Source organism: Nicotiana tabacum, chromosome 12, assembly GCF_000715075.1.
Source record: "Nicotiana tabacum cultivar K326 chromosome 12, ASM71507v2, whole genome shotgun sequence".
In the NCBI taxonomy this organism is placed as follows: Eukaryota; Viridiplantae; Streptophyta; class Magnoliopsida; order Solanales; family Solanaceae; genus Nicotiana; species Nicotiana tabacum.
The window spans coordinates 61,350,102-61,373,131 of NC_134091.1; the positions used below are offsets into that span (position 1 = coordinate 61,350,102).

A 23,030-nucleotide genomic window follows, 5' to 3' on the forward strand; every position below is an offset into this window, starting at 1 on the left:
GACTAACTAGATTATCTTAGAATTATAACCAATAATATATTATCTTTAGTTTTCATCCTGTTTTCTATATAATAATATTAACCTAGCTATATTTATCTGTATATGACTAGTCTACTTTCGATTTTTTGAGTATTTAGTATTCAATCAACTATAGCGGATGCAACAAAACATTAAATTTTCATATAGTGTAATTTCTTTTACACTACCAATGAATTATAACCCGTAACTTTATATTAGTTTTTAGTTTTTATCAGATTATATTTATTAAGAAATTTAACTAAAATTACTTAATAAGTGACTTGATTTATAAGTACTTTTTACACCATATAACTTAAACTCAATACGACTTTGGTCGGTCAACTATTATAAATAATGAGGGGAAATATCAATTTTCCGGAGCAAGTGGGTTTGATATTGTATCAAATAACTTTCAGCGTTTTATTTGATCTATTATCACACATGGCCTTAGGATTTGAAAAAAGAAAAGGTAAGTTGTTGGTAAAGTTTAATCATGATCCTCGACCACATTACCATAAATAAATCGGAATATTTTCCTTAGTCCCTCGCTAGAAAGGAGATCAAAGACCACTTTCCGTGTCTTTTTCTTCACTCGGTTGTAATAAAGTTTTACATTGCATAAAAAGGAAAGTTTACTCAATTATATATACTCACCATATCTAAACCTCTAGTCAAGTGCTGTGTTCTTGTTCATGATTTTGAGTAGTGTGGCTAATTAGCAATGGGCAGGAAGTGCACGTTGTGTGGTTGCAATAGGCATAACTACAGAACGTGCAGTGAGAAAGGCGGCAAGAGCATCAAATTGTTCGGTGTAAAGATCAGTGCTAGTTCTAAAAAATAAACAAAGGAATTCCATGGACAGAGGATGAACAGAGATTATTAATTCTTGAAGGGATTGGAGATTCTTGGGAAAGGTAACTGGACAAAAATTGGTAAAGATTTATTGCCAAGTAGAACACCAACACAAATTGCTAGTCAGTATTTTATGAGATTGGATGACAGAAAATATCCTAAGAAGAAGCCAAGTGTTTTCGACAATATTCATCTTGAACAGACTATTAACCTTGAAGAAATCTCATCAATTTTCGGAACATGATACCAAAATTGTTCCATTGGAAAATCAAGACCAACAAACTGCAAACTCTCAAGTGGTCACTCCAATTCCAACTAGTCAATTCTTTCCCAATTATTACAATGTATTGCCTGTTACTTGGGTTCATATGTATGATTATCCTGCTTTTTATGCTAGTGGAATTGATTCTGTTGCCTCTACCTCAGCCAGTGGTACAATGCACCAGTCTGGCTTGGACTGCTAATTCTTCTATGAATAATTTGGATCTAATCTTATAGTATAGTCAAGATAGAAAACTTATTCTTGTTTATTTTATCCCATTATTTCTTTTATTTTTTAATTTCCGATAGAGAGAAACCATTGTTATTATTCCATGTTTTATATTCTCCACACCTGTTGAAGTTACTTATATTCCATAGTTCAAAAGTTGCAATTAACTAAAAATCAAAGGAAGCAAATTGCTTTTTATTAAGGTTTTCTAACATTTCTTACCCCCAAAAAAAGGTTTTCTAACATGCAGTTAGCTAGTCTAAGTAACTACGATAATATAAATGATAAGTTATGTGTCTTTTGTTTTGATGATTTGACAAACTTCATGAGAGAACCAGATAAGGAACCTAATACAATTAGTTCCCTTACATTCAGAGTAACTAGTTAGATGTCTGGTTCAGTTCTCAATGAAATCAAATAAGGGAACATTAGAGGGAACATATATGGATCAGTACCCCTGGTCGTCGTACTGTCAACTCTACAGCTGTAAAAGTTGTTGTACAGTACCGTCTGGCAGATTGTTGCATTGTACCATCTGGCAGCAGTACAGCAGCACAACTGTAGCTTGCTAAGGCCAAACTAAAGGACACTTTATTGCATCATCCTTGATGATATCACACACACATATTATCAACATGAGGCAAGGGATTTCATCTCTCTAACACTTGCCAATCAAAAGATAATATTCTCTGAAGTGCTAGCCACCACCTCTCTCAAGAACAAAGTTGTTGCAGCATCAAGGACCAGATCCAAAGATTGAAGATATCTTAAGTCCTTAAGTTTGTTGAGTCTTTATTATTTTGTTCTTCATTTGTAATCCTACACTACTTTCAAGAAGTGTCTTTGTAGGACAGATTTAAACCATTATTTGGTTTAGTTTCTTGACTAGAGTTAGTCAAGGTTTGGTGCTTTATGATAGAGTTATTGCAAAGGGCTTACAATAGAGTTATTGTAAGGGGTGACGGATTAATAGTTTAATTCCTAGATTGCAATAGGTTGTAATCTGAAGTTTGCTCGATTTAGTGGACTTGAAATCCTACTAGGGTTGACCAAGAAATTTTTCACGTAAATATCGCGTGTTCTTTATTTACTGCCGATTTACTGTGGGAACAGATAGAGAACCTGGTTTCCTATACTGTTTGGTTTTACAATCTATTGCTTACTGTGGGAACTGATAGAGAACCTGATTCTCATACAGTTTGGTGGACTCTTAGTTTCTATCAATTGGTATCAGAGCAGGTTCTTTCTAAAAGGTTAACACCTAGAAAGGATCTTCATCATGGCTGCTCCACCAAACTTCGAGGAAGGACAATCAACCTATAGACCCCCAAGAATCAACGGCCAATACTATGGTTGTTGAAAAACAAAAATGCATGACTTCATTATGGCTAAAGACTTCGAGCTTTGGGACGTGATTTGAGATGGTCCATTTGTCCCCTATGAAGGTTGTTGAAGAGGGAACAAAGACTGTTCCAAAGACAAGAAAAGAATACAATGGTGCTGACCGAAAAGCTGTTGAGAAGAACTTCAAGGCAAAGAAGATTCTTGTGTGTGGTATTGGACCAGACGAGTATAATCGTATCTCGGCATGTGAATCTACCAAGAAAATTTGGAAAGCTCTTCAAACGGCTCACGAAGGGACTACTCAGGTAAAGCAGTCCAAAATAGATATGCTTACAACTGAGTATGAACTCTTTAAAATGAAAGAGGATGAGTCTATTCAAGAGATTCATACCCGCTTCACCTTCATAATTAATGATCTTCATTCACTTGGTGAAATCATTCCAACCAACAAGCTGATCCGAAAGATACTCAGTGTTCTACCAGGTTCCTGGGAGAGCAAGGTTAATGATATCACTGAAGCCAAAGACCTGCAGAAGCTGACTATTGACGAGCTTATTGGAAATCTCAAAACCTATGAGATGAAGAGAGAAGGATCTTGAAAGAAAAGAGCCCGGGAAGGAAAAGAACCTGGTTCTCAAGGCTGCCAACAAGGGTTCAAGTACTGATGAATCCGACATGGAGTATCTCACTCGAAGATTCCAAAAGATGATTCGAAAAAATGGTGGAATTCCAAAGAAAGGAAGTTCCAGCAGGAATTTCAAAGGAAATGATTGATGTCATAAGTGTAGAAAGTCTAGACACTTCATTAAAGAATGTTCTCTTCATAAGAAGGATCATTACAAAACAAACACTGATAAGGCGGCTAAGAGGAACCAGGTCCCTGACAGGAAGTTCAAAAGAAGAGATGCGGCTGACAACATGGTGAAGCAAGCTTTGGCTGACTGGGGAGATTCCTCCAGTGAATCTGAAAGTGAAGATGACCAAGGAGATACATCTATGATGGTTGCTGACAATGGATCTTCAAAATATGAGTCAATCTTTGCACTCATGGCCAAATCTGATGATAATGAGGACAAGGAGGAAGATGAGGTAAGTTTTCTTGATGTTCAAAGAAATTTGAAAACGCACTCTAAGAAAAATTGATGTCCTTAGCAAATGTGTTGATTGATGCCTATCATAGCCTCACTAATGAGAAAAATGCTTTAATAGAATAAATTGGTGACACAGAACAAGAGAGGGATGATATGGTAGTTTTTATTGTAGACTTGAAGGAACAAGTGGAAGAAGTAACTAGAGAAAATAACTTGTTGAAAAAACAAACAAAAAAAGGATGGACAACACTAAGGGTAAAGAAGTGGTTAGTGGGGCTCAACTTGAGCTTGAGAGTGAGCTTAAGAAAGTTAAAGCAAGTCTTGTTGCTGAGCTTGAAAAGAATAGACAACTTTAGGGGGATTTAAAAAAGGGTTAAAAATGATCTTGATAAGACACTTAAATGTACCTGGTCCTCTATGTACAAGACTAATGGTGGAAACAAGCAAGAAATCGGGTTCCAAAAGGCTAAAACCTCCTATAATCCCCATAGCAAGTATGTAAATGTGGCTGATAATTGGTTGTGTACTCACTGTGGTCAAACGGGTCATTACAAGGACTCTTGTAAAACTAAAATTCAGTCTTTGCAGAAAAACAAAGTTTTTGTTGAAAAGAGGCCTACTGTTGAGGAACCTGGTTCCCTGAAAAGAAAATATGTGTTGCCTGCATGGGCAAAAAGAAGTTTGATCCGCCCGTTCTATCATTATAAGGGACCCAAGCTGGCTTGGGTTCCTAAGTCTAATCATTGATTTTGTGTGCAGGCTGGAGTGAGAGGTAGCAGTCAAAAAATGGTACATGGATAGCGGCTGCTCTAAGCATAAAACTAGAAGAATGAATGATTTCCTCTCACTCTAGGCCTTCCAAGATAGGAGTGTGTCCTTTGGAAATGACAAGAAGGTTATATTCTTGGTGTTGGCAAAATTGACAAAACATTCTCCCATACAATTGAAAATGTGTAAATTATGAATAGCTTGAAATATAGCTTGTTGAGTGTGTCTCAAATCTATGATAAAAAATGAAGTGAAGTTCTTGTCCAAATCTTGCACTTTCACCAATTTTAAAACTGATGAAATGGTATTGATATCCAAGAGATTCAAGAACATCTATGTTGTAGACCTTGATTCACTGAATGGTGGTGATATAACATGCCTAAGTGTCATTGATGATGCAGATAGTTATGGCACAGGCGCTGGGGCATGCGAGTTTTTATTTGCTGAACAAGTCGGTTATAGAGAACTTGGTTCGTGGGTTGAAGCATTCAACACTGCTTGCTACTTGATTAACAAATGCATGATCAAGTCCCTTCTCGAGAAGTCTCTCTATGAACTGCTCAATAGGAGAAAACCCAAGCTGACTTCCCCGAGAGCCTTTGGATGCAAAATGTTTTGTTCTCAACAATGGTGGCAAATGGTCACATAACAAAGAAGATGAAGATGGAGAATTTACAAATGCTCCTGGTGACGCTATAGATATTACAAATGGAAAGACTGATTTGATGAGTCAAGTCAAGCAAAGCGATTAAGGAGATGCAGTAGAATCTCCAAAAGGCACAGAGGAGCTTGGTCCCTCTATCACCTCGACTAAAGCTGAACATAGGGTTGCTGATGTTACATTAGGTACTCCTGGTGCAGAACAAAGGAGTGGAAGTCATAATTCTGTTGATATCAGTGATGTTTCAAATATGGAGGAACCTGATCCTTCAAATTCTGAAGTTCAAGTATCCAACTAGAAGCAAAAGAGTTCACATCCCCTCAAAATGTAATCACACCCTTAGACTCTGGTATTCAACCTAGTTTTAAGGCAAGGAACATGTTTGCCCTCTCAGCCTTCTTGTCTTAAATCGAGCCTAAGAACATCAAAGAAGCATTGAAAAATGCTAACTGGATAGCTGCTATGCAAGAAGAACTCCATCAGTTAAGAGGAACAAAGTGTGGCACCTGGTCCCTAGGCCTTCAGACAGAATAGTGATTGGAACCTGGCTCAAAAGACTCTCACTTGAAGGCTGCCAAGGGAATTTTGAGGTATCCTAAGGGAACACAGGACCTGGTCCTCGTCTATTTTTCATGAGATACTTTTGACTTGGTTGGATATGATGATGCTGATTATGTTGAATATCTGGTGGATAGAAAGAACACATCTAGAACGGCACATTTTCTGGGGCCATGCTTGATCTCATGGGGTACAAAAAAAACAGTGTGGCTCTTTCTACTGTTGAAGCAAAATATGTGGTTGTTGCTTCTTGTTGTGATCAACTACTATAGATCAAGCAACAACTTGAAGACTTTGGTGTATTTACAACTTGAACCCGGTACAACACAAGAGGACAAAGCACATTGATGTGCGACATCACTTTTTGAGGGATAATGTTGAAAATGGTCTGATTTGTATGAAGTTCTGGAAGACAGAGGACCAGGTAGCAGACATCTTCACCAAGTCGCTGAGCAGGGAACACTTTAATAGAAATCGTCTGGAGTTGGGGTTGATCAAGCTTAACTAAGGACCTGATCCCTCGATAATTGGCTATATTAAGAAGGAAAGGTACAATGCTAAAAAGTATTTTTTGGTTACATCTAACTCAAATCTATATTGTTACAGGTATATATACATGGCAGTTTCAGGACAAAACAAGTAAGAGTGACATTACACTTCTAGGAGTTTTTGCTCAAATTTTCAAAAACTGTCAAGGAACCTGGTTTCTGTGACTCGGGTTAGTAGTCTCTTCAATACTTATATGCCTTTTTAAACTGCTGAAGTGTAATGTCATTAATTTATTCCCGTCTCTCTCTAAATATTTGAAGTCCAAAATATTAAACCTTTTCTGAACTGACTCGTTGCCCCAATAAAAAACATTTACTTCTCTCACACCCAACCAAAACCAATTCTTTTCTTCGAAACCAAATCAACCTTATCTCAAAAAGAATCATTCTCTCCAAATATGCCAGAAGTGAACCCAACTCTATCACCTTCCAAAATCCTAACTCCATCTGAATCGAAACCCAAGAAGTCTTTGGTAGATTTTGATGGGACTTTAACTGAAAAGGAACGGGGTAGATCTAATATTCTAGAGAGTGAGGCTGAAATTGTTGTTGGGTTTGTAAAAGCCTTGAAGGATAAAGGAATCAGTGAATGTGCTGGAAAAAGGGGAACTGAATCAGGGACCTGGTCCCTCAAATCCTTCTTAAGATGTTAATTCTGATGATGAACTTTTTCTCTTGAGTTATGTGCTTAAACGAACCTCCGATCCAGTAAAAGGGATTGATGAAAATTATGATGATTGATGATGAAGTGGTGTGACATGCTGATATGGTGATTGTGGAAGAGAGTATGAAGTGGAAAAACTTCACTTGTAATAAAGAATTCAAAAAAAATAAAGAAAAAAAAGTTGGCTGAGAAAGATGCAGCAGATGATAAGGGTGAACAGATTGAGAAGGAGAAGAGGGAGACATGGCCGCTCAGGGAAAGAAAAGGTAGTATGAGTGAGGAACCTAGTTCCTTACAGAAGCAAAAGGTTGAGTTATTGGGTTTGGAGAGGTCGAAGACTTTGAAGTCTCAAAAAGTGTTGTTAGGCAGAGTGTTGACTCTGATATTGCTGAAAAATAGAGGAACTTCTTGACATTGTAGAGTTCCAAAAATATAATCACCTCTTTGTTCCTCCAAGTCCCAACGTTTATGAAGAAGAAGTAAAAACTTGTATGTTATATGTGATACTCTGATGCTTTATGTGCATGGGACTGAGTTTGTTGATGAAAAGAAGCTTGGGAAGATTCTTGGTAATCTGATTGATGGTTCAACCTGCTCAGATAGGTAGAGAACCAGGTCCCCGTGGACCCTTGGCAGAATAGAATTCTAAGTTGAAGGGTGAAAATGAAAGATTGAGGAAACATGTGGAGGACCTCAGAGAGCAGATGATCATTGATCAAAGGATTGTGAATGAACGAATGGACATGCTTATCAAGGCCTTATCCCCTTACTTTTCTTCCTGCCTAGTGATCCATATCTTTCACTCCTTCCAAATTTCCTTGAATTCCTATCTTCTTTTGATCCCTATGTTTGATGACATTGGTACTTTAGTTGTTTAAATTGTTATATTCTATATTGTTGAAACTACTGTGCTTTTGTTATAATTACTCTACTATGGACAATCACTCTATTTTGTGCAATGACATTCACTTGTTGTTCTTGTTATTGTTTATGTTGTGTTGCCCAAATGGCATGAGTTAATATTGTTGAACTTCTTTTTGGTTGTGCTTCTTATGTTATTCTTTTCAATGATGCCAAAAGTGGGAAGTTACATAGGTGTCAACAGGGGGGAGGAACAAAATCGAATTGATATGTTGTTTTGTGCATGAAAGATAGCTCTGCTTCGCAGAGGGAACGTTGTTGATAACATGTTGATTATAGGTCTGACCCGCAGGGGAACATGTGAGGAATCTGGTTCTCAAGAGGAACATCAATTTTGGGTTTGTCATCATCAAAAAGGGGGAAATTGCTTTAAGTTACAATGTTTCATGTTTTGATGATTTGCCAAACATTCTCAAGGAACCAGATACGGACCAGATGTGATCAGTAGATGTAAGGAATCTGATTCTGAGCGAGAATATCAATTATGGGTTTGTCATCATCAAAAAGGGGGAAATTGCTTTAAGTTACAATGTTTCATGTTTTGATGATTTGCCAAACATTCTCAAGGAACCAGATACGGACCAGATGTGATCAGTAGATGTAAGGAATCTGATTCTGAGCGAGAATATCAATTATGGGTTTGTCATCATCAAAAAGGGGGAAATTGATAAGTTATACTATTTTGTGTTTTGATGACTTGCCAAACAGTCTCGAGGAACCAGTTGTGATCAGTTCCTTTGTTCTCGTTCTCAGAGGAAATATGGCTGATTCGTAAGGGGAACAGTGTGGAGATCTGGTTCTCAGGGGGAATATCAATTCTAAGTTTGTCATCATCAAAGGGGAAAATTGATAAGTTATGTGTCTTTTGTTTTGATGATTTGACAAACTTCATGAGAGAACCAGATAAGGAACCTAATACAATTAGTTCCCTTGCATTCAGAGTAACTAGTTAGATGTCTGGTTCAATTCTCAATAAAATAAGATAAGGGAAGAGATATGGATCAGTTCCCCTGATCATCATACTGCCAACTCTACAGCTGTAAAAGTTGTTGTACTGTACCATCTGGCAGGTTGTTGCACTGGACCGTCTGGCAGTAGTACAGCAGCACAATTATAGCTTGCTAAGGCCAAACTAAAGGACACTTTATTGCATCATCCTTGATGATATCACATACACATATTATCAACATGAGGCAAAGGATTTCATCTCTCTAACACTTGCCAATCAAAAGATCATATTCTCTCAAGTGCTAGCCACCACCTCTCTCAAGAACAAAGTTGTTGCAACCTCAAGGACCAGATCCAAAGATTTAAGATATCTTAAGTCCTTAGATTTGTTGAGTCTTTGTTATTTTGTTCTCCATTTGTAATCCTACACTACTTTCAAGAAGTGTCTTTGTAGGACATATTTAAACCATTGTTTGGTTTAGTTTCTTGACTAGAGTTAGTCAAGGTTTGTTGCTTTATGATAGAGTTATTGCAAAGGGCTTACAATAGAGTTATTACAAGGGTGAGGGATTAAGAGTTTAATTCCTAGATTGCAATAGGTTGTAATCTGAAGTTTGCTCGGTTTAGTGGAGTTGAAATCCTACTAGGGTAGGCCGTGGCTTTTAATCCCTTGAGCAAGAAGTTTTTCACGTAAATATCGCGTGTTATTTATTTACTGTCGATTTACTATGGGAACAGATAGAGAATCTGGTTCCCTATACTGTTTGGTTTTACAGTCTATTGCTTACTGTGAGAACTGATAGAGAACCTGGTTCTCTATACAGTTTGGTGGACTTTTTTTAACATAGAGTATAACTCAAAATTATTAGCTACACTTTTAAACGACCTCTTAATTCTCAATTATCTAGCTAGATAACGCTAGCCCTTAAAATCTATATATTAATATAAAACAGGGGAAAAGGAAGGTGACGTGGATTTCTCATATAGTAGGATTCCTACTTATCTTTTTTCTCATTGTTTTTGCCTTTTATGTCATTTTGGTTTTTTTATTTTATTTTTTAAAAGTTTATAAGTGTATGAAGATGCATTAAACGGTGCGACTTTACAGAACAACCGTTTTGACACCTTTTAGCTTCTAAAAAATGGTTGACCTTTCAATTACCAAGAAACGGTTCATTTTTTAGAATTATTAATACCTTTCCTTGGTTCCGAGAACATGTAGGTACGCAAAGCACACTAACCAAATGTTGTAACAATGAAGGAGAATAGAAGAGGAATAGATAGGTGTTGACGGATCTTCGAATACCATACTTTTACATATTGTGTTTTTTTTCTCCTCCCGGATTCTTATTGTTCACTTGACTTGAAGACTTCTATGAGTATTTCTTTAAACAAACTTATTTAGAACTGACACCGGTAATTTATTCCAGGTAGTAGGTTTGGCTCTCACAGATATGCATTTACCTCCTATAATTTTGATGATCTATCTTCTCCATTTTGCTTTTCTTTAACTATACTGCACATTTTTAAAAAAAATCTTTCTTCTTTTACTAACGTTTGTGAACTTTTTGCATTGGCCGAGGTTCTTTAAGTATATTCTTTAGAAAATATTCAAAATAGAAGGAAGTTAGTCCTTGATATATCAAATTCTTCAAACTAATGAATAAGTTGGGATTACGACATCTTATTTACTTATGCAAAAAGTTTTAGATTTTGTGATTACTACCATTTACGGTGGGAAGAGATCGCAAATCATAATGTAAAGTTCTCTTGACCAATTTTTACTAGCATGTGTAAATTCAGTTTTCTTACTATTGATTATTATTAAAAGAAAAACTTTTGCACAATCAAAATTTATTGTTTATACTAAGTCAAATTTTATCTTGTATTCTTTCGTGCGTGAGTGCCTATGTATATACATAAACCAGATCATAGAAGTGATGACGTGATATGTCTCTAAATATAAGAAACTGATCTTTTTTCTCATGCTATTTAAATTTCATTAAATTTCTCCTATAAATTTAAAAGAGAAAATAAAATACCACCTCAAGAAATTGATTTTAGCAACGGAATTTGCAACTGATGGTTTTAGCTTGGCAATATTAGAGAAGAATTAGCCGATTAGCGATGAAATTAGGCATTTAGCGACAGAAATCCTATTTAGCCCTGAAATTACGTAGTTTAGTGACAGAAATTAATGTTCCATCACTAATCTCATTTTTTTGATAGTGACGGGAGTCGGGAGAGAGAGGTTGATAAAAAATGCTCAAAAAAAAAAAAGAAAAAAGAAGAAGCAGCAAACCACTAGAAGTAGAGTACTCCCCCTTCCACTGATATCAGCCGGGTATAGTCGTCTTAGGTTTAGGTTCCTTTCATGAAAGATTAAAATTTGAATGGGGAAAATAAAGTAGGATTTTTGAGAAGTTTAAGTTCATATTCCTTTCTGAATTCACTTATGGTTATATATATTCTTGCACTTTATTGAAATTCCATTCTTTTGCACTATTTATTTTCAAATGAAATATTTACTTTTTTCAAATATTTCTTAGATTGAATTAAGATGTCCTAATCTGTTTCAAATGAATAACTATAATATTGCTTAATATTATAACTTTTGATGTATTAGACATATGCATTATAATTTGGTTGTAATCTTCTGTTATTAGAAAACTATTTGATAAAATAATTCAAATTTTTATAGACTGCGCGAAGCGCGGATAACTTTACTAGTTTTGTTATAAATGCAAGGTCATTAATCTAGCTACTCTTCCCTAATCCCGGTTTATCCTAAGCTTGTCTAAGAACCAACCCTCTCCCCCTTTCTTTTTTTCCCCGACAAAGGGATTATTTGGCATTTGACTTCTTAACTATGGGAAGCAAATATAACATAATTTTATTGCTTATTTAGCAACGAAAGAATCTAAATTTACTGATTCAAAAACCCAATCTGATGTCAAACCAAATTTAAATCGAAATCCATGGAAGGAGAGGTGGGTTGAGAGGTAGGTATTTCTGGAAAAAATATAAGGTAAGTCTCTATAATTATTTATTATTGTTGATACAATTTAGAACTTCAGTCCACTTGCGAATTTGTTTGTGATAATTAAAGATGGACTTCATCTGGAGGAAATCTCAACTACTTAGGTTTAGTTTTGGAGCTTTCGCCCTTTGTTTTTGGCCTTGACGAAAGTAAATAGTCAAAAAAAGTTCCCCAAAAACGCGACCGTCTTTGTTCTCATTTAATTGTCATGTATACTAAAAATAGTTATTCTCAAATACTTGTCAATTTAAAATATCAAGAGAGAATTAATTATTTTTTACTAATTTGGTCCTTAGCATTAATTGTTCTAGAATTAATATGCACCTAAATAGATTAAATTAAAGAATTAATAAGGTGTAGATTAGTCAAATTCAATACCTAATTAATTTTTTCTTAAAGATTGTGCAAAACTTTATAGTAATTAAATAGGAACGGAAGGAATAGTAAAATTGTATAGCATGTACATACCGTATTGTACCTCCGAGCTTTTCTATATTTACAAAACAAAAAGTAAACACAACAACAACAATAATTATTCCTGCAAGTTTACATTTACAACCAAAAGAAGACGCAACTATTGGAACATCCATATAAAGAAACAGAGTCCTCGTTCTTTGAAAAGAACAAGTTGGATATTTTTGGAGCAAAATTTACTTCAATAAATGTTAAATAACTTCTTAGTGGGCGTTTGGACATAAGAACTGTAAAATTCCAAAATTGGGAAACTATTTTTCAAAAATAGTATTTGAAATTTAGAGTTGTGTTTGGACATGAATATAATTTTGGGTTGTTTTTGAAGTTTTGTGAGTAATTTGAGTGAAAATTTTAAAAAATAGCTGTTTGGAGTTTTTTAAATTTTCGAAAATTTTCAAAATACATTTTCAAGTGAAAATTGAAAATTATATGAATAAACGCTGATTTCGTAAAAAAAAAAAAAAAATTGAAAAAAAAAAAGAAAAATTAGTATTTTTTATTTTGCATTTCCTCATGTCAAATCAACACAATCTGTCAACTGATCTCCCACCACACACACCATCGTATATGAGATGGATATTTTTGGAGCAAATTTTAATGACCAAAAAAAAAAAAAGAGTAGGAGTAATGATTTCTTACTTTTATTATCACCAAACACTGCGTTAAATGCTGGCCTCGCCGTCCTCCATCTCCGGCGATGATTCCTCTGACTTCCACTTCAGCAGTACTTATTCCGACTCCTCCAAAATCCTCACTTTTACCAACTCTCCAACCTGGCCTCCGCAAAAAGCTAAATCTGAGAAATGGAACTAATTGCAAGTGCAGGGCAGAGTTTGCAAATAACGACGCTACTATTGCCGTGGCTATCGGTGTCTGCGTTCTCAGCTCGTTGGTTTTCCCGAGTCCGACTAATTACTCGGAGCCGGATGACGACGACGGTGAGTCCGTGATTGATTCTGGTGATGCGAGGTTTACTGTGATGGCAATTATCAGCTTAATTCCGTATTTTAATTGGTTGAGTTGGGTTTTCGCGTGGTTGGATACTGGGAAACTGCGTTATGCTATTTTTGCTCTTGTGTATTTGGCTCCATATGTAAGATCCAATCTCTCTTTATCTCCTGAAGATAGCTGGCTACCAATTGTTAGCATCCTCTTGTGCATCTTCCACGTTCAGGCCGATACAAATGATCAAAAAAACTTATTGCCTCCTCCACCACAGGAGGAGAAGATAAGCAGGTCCATAATTTCCACAAGGCCGCCGCCTGACTTGAATGAAGATGGAGATGATCATACTCCTCTTTAAGTACTATGATATGATATGGTATGATATTCAAATTGCAACTAATTCTAGCAGATCTTGATCTAAATCCTTTTAGTCGAAATTAAGAGACTCGAGCATCACTTTTGCTAGTCATTCTTTAGATCGCACATTTCTCTAAAGCGCATGCATGTCTTTACCTCACTTAAGATGGGGAAAAATTGCTAATTCTGGCAAAGCATCAACACTAAAAACCAGACATTTGACAAGCAATTATATACAGACAACTTCGGTTCCATACAACATATTTTGGGTAAGAATAATATGTGGTATTCAGGCATAAATGGTAATCCCCCCCTCCTTTTTCCCAATACTGAAGCTCAAGTGAACTCTTTACGTTCGTCACCACAAGTGAGCATAATCTCACTCAGCAAAAGAAAGGCTTGTGTTTTTTTCACGTTTCCTCGTATAAATTGCCTGCAAAAATCAACACATAGTTCAAATGCATATAGCGTATGAAATGGTGTGCTTTTGTATATTGTTTTATGAATTGTTTGAAGGAACAGTGAAAGCAAAGCGGCAAATCCACCTCTGCTGCATTAATCAACAAGGTTCTGAAGTGGCAGGTCAATTGCTAAGTGATTTAGCATCAGTCGGGGACTTCAAGCAATTAATAAATCCATCAGCTGCACAAACTGTGAAGAGTCAGAACCAGGAGCAGCGGAAAGTGAGAAAAACGGCCTTGCTCTGTCGAGGCTTTAGACACAGCGCAAATAAATATGGGATGTAATGAAAAAAGGCGTAAATGAAGGAACAATATAAGATATATGTGTAATTCAAGAATAATAACTATTAACACAAACAACATATGGACGAAGGAATTGAAAAACTTGCAATTAAGTAAAATACTTATTGTTCAGTGCCCGCAATATTCAAGACAAAGCCCATGGCAAGGAGGTGCACCTTATTAGTGTCTTGGTGCCTGCACTGAAGCGCTAACTAAGCGAGAATTCATCAACTTGTTTTGCACCTAGCTTCAGGGATTAAATGCGAACCTTTGACAGCACTGGCGAGGATTCTTTTGCTAGAACAACATAAACACAAGGCACTCAGGAACCACAGGAAAAAAGAAGGAAAAATATCGAGCAACAACTAACAAAACAGAATGGGGAGTGTGATATACTTCAAACTGACCAATGCCACGACCAAAAGCATTAACTCATTATTAATGTGCAATAAAGCTTGTGACTGAAAGTACATCATTTACGGCCAATAAGCATCGCCTACCTCCACCAAAACACCCTGCCAATGGCAAAGAGGCTCGGAAGAAGATCCATGCTAGCTCCTTTAGTAAGCATCATCACCAACTCCACAATCTTGCACCTTCACAAGATTCATCAAAAGATTGACAGTACGTATACATGCTGCAAATGCCACTTTCTGCTGAAAATGGAAGAGTGGCAGATTAATTTATACAGCTACAACAATTCAAATGCTTTCGCTGAAACGACATTTAGCAGTAGAAATGACAGCATGAGGTTAGAGGTGTTCAAACTGGCTACATACTAAGTAAGCTAAGTAGAATGATGATACAACTACACAGGAAAAATCGTTCCACCAGTAAGAAGGATCAAAAGAATAAGATGCAAGAAGCAAAGTGTAAATAATCTTATCACGGTCAAAATAAATCTAAAGATGAAGAAAGTCAATCTTAAGATCATTCACATAACCGAGTCACCAGCAAAATAATTTAGCACAAAGCAATGATTTCATATCCAGCTGGGTAAGAGAGTTGTGCCTCTTGCATCAGAACAAAAATCACTCGAAATGCTAAGAAATGAGAAAACCATTTTGAAAGTCCACCTAAAGGGTATCAGCTATATCAAACATCTCATTTGCGGTCTAGTTAAAGCCCTGATGGACCACAACCTCCTCCTGAAAGGATACAGGGCGTAAAAAAGATGGGAACCTAAAAATGGTCCACAAAAAGAATCTTACTTAAAAAAATGAAACCTTGTTCATAACATTTATCAAGAAATATGACTATGCGTCATTAACAATGAAACCACTCATCTGATATACAAGTACATGATTTAGCATTATAGTATGAGCACTTGTGTTTGAATTCCAAGACTACAATATGCTACATTCTGATGAGCTATATCTCCCAGGAAGGATAACAGAAGCAAGTACAGTTTAATTCTGATTTACCCATTCCTACAGGAAAAGAATTAGCCAATTACCTGAAAGCCTAAAGAAGGGCAGGCATGGAAATTCAGGAAAAGAATTGAAGCCAAATAAAATTAAAATCTTCAAATAACTCAGACAGAATCAGCAAAGCTATAGCAACAAGTATAAAGGACTCCTCTTTGAGAAAAGGAATCAAAGAATCAGCAAAGCTATAGCAACAAGTATAAAGGACTCCTCCTCGAGAAAAGGAATCAAAGTGTAGATAAAGCTTGGAAATTCTTAATGTCAGGTGGGCAGTGAAAGAGGCCGGTAATAGCCCCCAACAGCCATGACCCATGGGCATAAGCCCTGCAGTTCTTCTGGAGTTACTGACATTGTAACTGGCGAAAAGAACAATTTACTTTCCAGGTGTAGGGAAGGAATGGAAGTGCCAACTCTACAGTCTAAAACAAGAGAGCAACATGATATACAACCTCCACCGCACCAAAAATTTTCATAGTTTGGAACTTTAGAAAGTCCAATAGTATGTTTTTTTGTAGTATATCAAATTGTAACAATTATTCAAAAATAAGGTGGTTCATACTGAAAATATACGAGCTAAAATACTGGGAAATATCAGAGAAAAAAGGAAACAAATCTAGATCAAATGGATAGGATAAACCAATTAAAGAAGTGACTGACGAACACCTTACACGAGGAAATCATGAGAAAACAAATTAATATATACCAAAGTAGCACCAGAACATATGAAGTTGACTATAGAGCAGTACTCGGTGCTCAAGAGGTATTAAGAAACTTTCTGCAATCATTTGTACGTGGAACACACCAATATGGTGTTGTTACTTAAAACAGGAACAGTTGTTTCAGATTAGAATGTGTAAGATGGTCAAAAGCTAGAGGAGAAAAGCTGCAGCTTCAGAACTACTGATTCATGCCACTTATGCTTAGTGCAGTAAGAGGTGACGGATAATAGGGAACGCTAGTCATAATGCCATACCAAAAGACATAACAAGAAGTGAAAATAAATCCAAGTGTAACAATAACTAGACATGGGCAAAAATTGTGTGTCATTCCAACCACCACCACCACCCCTCGCCCCCCAAAAAATAAAAATAACACTCCACCATTCTTGTCCAGAAAATGGAGCTGGATAAAACTAGGAAAAGATAAACAAGGAAAATATGGAAGAAACAAAATAATCAAGCCTTTTCTGTTTCCCGTCAAATTGCCAACAATGGTCATAAGTTATTATGTCAGTAAACTTTATGTAAGGAACAATAATAGCTCTCTTGAAAACTTTTAGAGATTACACAGGTATTTGTTTTCTAAATGAGCAAAATTATCAAATACTTATTGAGATTACACATATATTATCTTTACTACATGAACAAAATTATCAGAAATTACAAAAGAATGTTATGTATCATGCAAAATTACCATGAATCTGTCCAGTTCCTCCTCCCAAAAATGCTGGTTAGAGCAGCTTCAGTAAAATCTCTATGCTAATTCTCTAGTCCAAGTTACAAGGTCTGAAACAGGGTTAGTGAAGGTAAAAGGTGGAGGCACCTGCAAACTTTACAACTTCAACACGGCCATGCAAATCAGGCTCAGAAAGTTCTGGAAGGAAAGCGAAAATCACTGCACCATGAAACTGACAAGCAACCTTATCCAGGTGATAGACTCTCTGTTCCCCTCCTGTTCCATCGCTGGAAAAGAGATCTCGTACCACTATGAAGATAGTCATTTAAGTTGTAGCCTGTAGACCTCATTCTTTCCAAAAGATCAACAGCATGTTGTGCTTTATCTTGAGAACGGAGAAGGGTCTGAAGCAATCTGTTGCAAATTCGTGGCATCAAGCGAACACCTCTCTCCACAGTATATAGGAAAACTTCGACTGCCTGATCCAAGTTTCCTTCCTCACAAAGACTATGAATCAACATTACACAACTTGGGGCTGAAATCGAGACACCAAACTCCTTAAGTAAAGAAAATATCTTCAAAGCATCACCTGGCTTGCGTGCCTGACACAACCCAATCAACCAAATGTTATAAGGTGATGAATTAAAGTCTTCCAGTTTTAGGTCCATCTCAAGTAATCCTCGAACTGCTTTTTCCAAATCACCTTTCTCTATATGTTTCTCAATTAACCCTATCACCTCACTCTCTCGAACAGCTTGGGTTTTCAAATACTTCAACCAAAGGCTAAACGCGATAGAGATCTTTCCCCTTCTACAGGACCAAGTCATAAGCGACTGGTAAACCTCTGCACTCGGCATGCACCCATTCTTGCTCATTTGATCAAGGAGTTTAAAAGCTTCCTCTTCCCTGTCAGCCCTTTGGAGACCGTCAATAAGTGTCCCATAAGTAATTGTATCGGGGAAATGCCCCTTGAGTTGAAGCTCTTCAAAAAGATTAAAAGCACCACTAATTTTTCCAGATTTGCATAATCCATTGATCAAAATATTATACGTAATTATATTTGGAACGACTCCACAATCAGCCAACTGCATAAGAAGCTTGTAAGCTTTAAGAATCTTACCTGATTCGCACAATTTCTCTACCATTTTTTGCAGACTTGCACTGTCAAGGACTCGATCAACACCTTGAGAGAGACGAAGAAACAATGAAGGGTTTTTACCTATCTCCATTTTGTAAAACATTAGGTGAGCCTCCTTAAGCTCACCAGCCTTACAAAGTCCATCAATGAGAGTATTGAAAGTTACAACGGAAGGAAAACATCCCAGCTTCTCCATCTCATTGAAGATTAGCCTAGCCTCCTCCACGAGGCCATGTCTGCACATACCACAAATAAGAATAGAGTAAGTACAGGTGTCAGGAAAGCAATCGTTTTCCGATATTTCTAGCCGAAGCGACCGAGCTTGGTCTAATAAGCCCATATCACAAAATCCCTTGATTAGAGTATTATAACACTGAGTATCCGGTAGCACACCTCTCCCTGTCATATCTCCCAACAAACTCAATGCCTCTTTCACCCTACCAGCTCCAGATAAACCCCGAATCATAGTCGTGTACAAAACAACATCCGGAACCACATTATTCTCAAACAATTTTTTAAAGACGGATTGTGCTTCATCAATTCGCTTAATTCTAACGAAACCATCAACCAAACATGTATACCCTTTTAGATCCACTAGATAACCTTCATTCTCGAAAGACTTAAGAAGTGCTTGTGCTTCATTAATCCTGCCTAGTTTACAAAATCCATTAAGCAAAGCATTGTATGTAACGAAATCCGGCCTACATCCTCTACTCTTCATCACATTAAGCAGCCTATAAGCATCATCCGTTCTCTTAGCTTGACACAACCCAGACAAAATAACTGTATATGTAATCTTACTAGGCAACACACCCCTCTCACTCATTTCATCAAAGAGTTTAAGAGCATCATGAGTTTTCCCACTCTTACACAACCCATCAATCAAAATACTAAAAGTGGAACTATTGGGCCTCGAGTTCAACTTCAACATCACATTATACACAGCCAAAGCTAACAAGATCGCATCTTTTCGAACCGTAATATGAAGAATCATATTGTAAGTAAATAAATCAGGCTTACATTCATAATCCTTCATTTTACCAAAAGCCTCAACAGCTTTTTCTGCTTTATTTACCTTCCAGTAACCCCAAATCAACGCCCCAAAAGCGTCAGAACTTATAGATACGCCATTAACCTTAAGTTCATCTAGAACATTCCAGTATAAATCGAATCCACCTTCTTTTACAAGCATGTCCAGGATTAAATTCTGCGAAACCCAGCTGCGAAATCGCTTTCTTTTTGCGGTCCAGATGAAAAATCGAAAGCCCAATTGAGGATTTTGATTTTGCCGTTGTTCTTGGAGAATTGACGATATAGTGTTGGGACATAGGAAATGAACTAATTTGTCGAGTGCTGGCTCCATTGGGTTTACTCTTTCGATTATGTTGAGGACCTCGTTTGACACGGAACTGAATGATTTGGAAGAGATTGAACGAAAGAGTGGAGAATGTAAGAGTTTCATGGCTTGGAGAAAATGTAATGTTGACTTTCTGATACGGGTTTCCGGTGGCTGCGTCATCGTTGGGCCATGAGGAAGGAGGTTTTAGTTCGTGTTTTTGTGGGGTTTATCAGGCGGTAAGGCGGCATGGTTTATTAGGATTCTCAGGCTTTGAGTAAACAATAGCAACTGTGTCCCTCAGGTTTAGTAAATAGAATTTAAGCCCCACTCCACCTTTGGAAATTCAAATGTATAACTTTGTCTAACGTTGTGATGTGATTATTTTTTTTTTATCCACTTTGGAACCCGATTAATCCGCATTCATGCTAAGAAGCATCCAGTATGGGTTTTGAATTCTAGAACAACAAAGCAAATCCATTATTTAAACATTATGAGTTGTGAATTCTATTTAAATGCTAATAATTGATTTCTAAATTTAAAATTTATATATATTTAGAGAATTTTATAACATAAATACATGATTTAGGACGAACCTAGTACGTTTTGCCGAACCCGTAAGTTGCCTTTTAGTTCCGCCCCTACCAAGAAGTCTCACTTTAAGTGGTAAAATACTTACTACTAAAAATGTCCCGATACCTAGAGACCAAAACTCGAGACCTCTTATTAAGGACGAAAAATACGTATTATTTCACCACAAAAATAGAAGTGCTCGTGTGCAAGGTCCGACTGAAGTCGCTTTATAAAAAAATAAAAATAAAAGTAAATCAACTCATATCTAGTTATTATTTTGATTTTTAGTTTTTTTTTTTGTTTTAATTTTCTTTAAATTTTTACAATCTATTTTCAACTAACTATGCTCTTAGTTAAAATCAGTATTTTAAAAGGCGTGGGTGAGAGACGAGATACTTTATCTAACACGGGGCGAGGCGAAAGCTTTGAGGCAGGACGTAAGTATATATATATTGATACGTAGATCCGTCCATGCTAACATGTACATGAATCAAACAAAAGAAATTTTTCTTTTACTTGAAAAGTGAAAAACGTATAGATACATTATACCTATAATTAACATGACTATGATAGAACATACTTAAGTTACAAAAATTATATTCTAGTTTCTAGTAATTCAAAGAATAAAAATAAAAGAAAGTTATTGTATTAAAAATTCAAAAATTAGATAATATATAACAAATATTGTCACAGCCCATTTTCTGAACAAGTCGTGACCGGCACCCGATCATTAAACATGACCGGGCGAACCATCTATGCTTATCAAATCTATTATAACTTCAAATTTTATATGCAACAAGGCAATACTTTAACCAAATACTTTTGATTAATTTAAATATTTAAAACAAATCAACTCCAAAACTTTATTCATAGTAACTACTAAAATACTGTTAAATTATTATCAAAAATATCTTAATCTTAACCCACCGACTGTGTCTATGAAGTCTCTACTTATAAACTGACGCACTACTCGGGACATGAGATTTCCTGGCCAGTTCTTTAAGTGAACAAAGAAATAGCTAAATAAAGATGATTCTAAGGAATACTCCACGAACAAAAGCGGAGCTCATCAATAGCACTGAAAGTGAGGAAAGTTCTAACCCGTAGCTTGCTCTCCTGCAAAACCGGTTCCTACGTTGTACCGCAGACCAACGTAGGTTCCCAACAGAGAACGTTAGTACCATCCATTGTACTCAATGAGTCTCAACGACAGGGGACGAAACTTTAATAACATATACATTATGAGCAAAGATTCTAAATGCATGTAAAACATAAAGCTTATAAGAACAATTCTAAAATAATTGCATAATAGCAGTTTATGAATATTCTAAAAGAGATTCTTTTCTTTTTCTTTAAAAAAAAAATACTTCACTTTATACTTTGGGAGTTTCAACTATCCTCACTTAATTCTGTCTCAGTCACCGTGTGATCGGCACGGGTTCGATCCCAACCTGATCGAATAGGCCCAATCCATGAGGTGCCACTCGCTTCATAGTTCTCAGCGCTCATGTGCCATACCTTAGCTTGGCTAGGCAAATTCTCAACAACGAGACCCTCGACTCGTGTGCTCCCTACTTTGACACAAGTAGTTTCAGAAAGTCAACGCCTTAGTCAGGACCCTCGGCCTGGACGATGACCCCTTCTCAAAATAGAGGATACTCCCAAAAAAATCTTTTCTTTCTAAAACTTCTTCTTGTGACTTTTCAAGTCTAAATCTTTTCTGAAACATCCTATACATACTCATACTGGTGTCCTTAATTGTAAAGCATGGCATAAGAATGAAATAAATATTCAAAAGTATATGTAAAGATTCTTGCTCCATCATGAATTTTCAACATGAAAATGGCATATAAGAATAACATAAAAATCTAAAAATTTATGCACATGTATCATAATAAATCATCTAAACTTTAGCTAGAACAATTCTAAGTTAATAAGTACCCACTCGCTCCAATTAAGTACATATAAACTCTTTTAAGCAATTCATCAAATACCTTGTATGCATGCTTTTGTGAGTTAAACCACTTTAGTAAAGAGTTATATCAACTCACCTCAAAACTTCTCGAGGCAATACGTAGGCCCCAGTCCAATTTATACCCGTCAAATAATTGATTCTACAACAACCAGTACATTTTAATTAATTTCAAAGTTTCACACCTAAATATGAAATTTAATTTTGATACAGAGAAAGAATGGAATTAACTATTCAATTCTTACCTACCACTACTTTAGGATAATTGACAATAGGAAATTTTATATACCTGAGTTCAAGAATTAGTGATTTGTAAAGAACCCTAGAATTTTCGTTGCCTGCGTGTGTAAGTTCCGTAGCCTTTGTGCTTGCTGCGTGAACAGAACAATGTTCTGTTTCTTTATTTCGAATTAGGCTTTTTAGCCTTCCGCCTGTGAATGAACAGAGGTTTGTTCGATTAAGGCTTTAAGCCTTTTGTGTCTTTTTGTTTTCTTAAAGGCATTAAGCCCTTTGTTTTCCTTTCAATACCTACTTTATGGGTTAGTCACATGACTCCCTTCTTTTTTTTTTATTGCCTTCTCTTTTCTTTTTTTGACTTAACTAGTATTTAATTATACCCATTATTAAAAAAATTAATAATATTAAAATTATTAATATTTTCTTAATTGTATATCCAATTATTTATAAATAGAGAAGTAACTCAGAAGTAAATCATAGAAGTATAATTTAAGGGAAAAAAATTAAATTTTATATTTAGCGTGTCTTGA

At 36.1% G+C, this 23,030-nt stretch overlaps 2 protein-coding genes and 1 long non-coding RNA gene across 5 annotated transcripts; 1 reads left to right on the forward strand and 2 right to left on the reverse strand.

The window, feature by feature from the left end:
* Nucleotides 1-2,781: 2,781 nt before the first annotated feature.
* On the forward strand, nt 2,782-3,303 carry LOC142167188 (uncharacterized). The gene has a single exon (XM_075227347.1). The coding sequence runs from the start codon at nt 2,782-2,784 to the stop codon at nt 3,301-3,303; it is 522 nt and encodes a 173-aa protein (XP_075083448.1).
* A 9,677-nt stretch (nt 3,304-12,980) lies between these two features.
* LOC107813283 (pentatricopeptide repeat-containing protein At1g79540-like) lies at nt 12,981-20,072 on the reverse strand. Of its 3 annotated transcripts, none has more exons than XM_016638531.2 (5): nt 17,263-20,072; nt 14,923-15,075; nt 14,599-14,719; nt 14,225-14,321; nt 12,981-14,112 (listed from the first exon to the last, which is right to left on the reverse strand). In XM_016638531.2, exon 1 carries the CDS (start codon nt 19,899-19,901, stop codon nt 17,490-17,492), a length of 2,412 nt encoding a protein of 803 aa, XP_016494017.1. In that variant the 5' UTR covers nt 19,902-20,072; the 3' UTR covers nt 12,981-14,112; nt 14,225-14,321; nt 14,599-14,719; nt 14,923-15,075; nt 17,263-17,489. The 3 variants fall into 3 exon arrangements, with proteins under 3 accessions (XP_016494017.1, XP_016494016.1, XP_016494018.1); XM_016638530.2 differs by having other exon boundaries at nt 14,923-15,078; XM_016638532.2 differs by having other exon boundaries at nt 14,225-14,330; nt 14,923-15,078.
* A 1,079-nt stretch (nt 20,073-21,151) lies between these two features.
* On the reverse strand, nt 21,152-22,816 carry LOC142167427 (uncharacterized). Its single transcript, XR_012697562.1, has 3 exons — nt 22,553-22,816; nt 22,343-22,405; nt 21,152-21,422 (listed from the first exon to the last, which is right to left on the reverse strand). It is a non-coding gene; the product is annotated as an uncharacterized LOC142167427 (long non-coding RNA).
* Nucleotides 22,817-23,030: the final 214 nt, after the last annotated feature.

Excerpts from the sequence above, each read along its gene's own strand:
- LOC142167188 (XM_075227347.1), top strand. The coding sequence starts at position 2,782 with ATGGTCCATTTGTCCCCTATGAAGGTTGTTGAAGAGGGAACAAAGACT.
- LOC107813283 (XM_016638531.2), bottom strand. The coding sequence starts at position 19,901 with ATGACGCAGCCACCGGAAACCCGTATCAGAAAGTCAACATTACATTTT.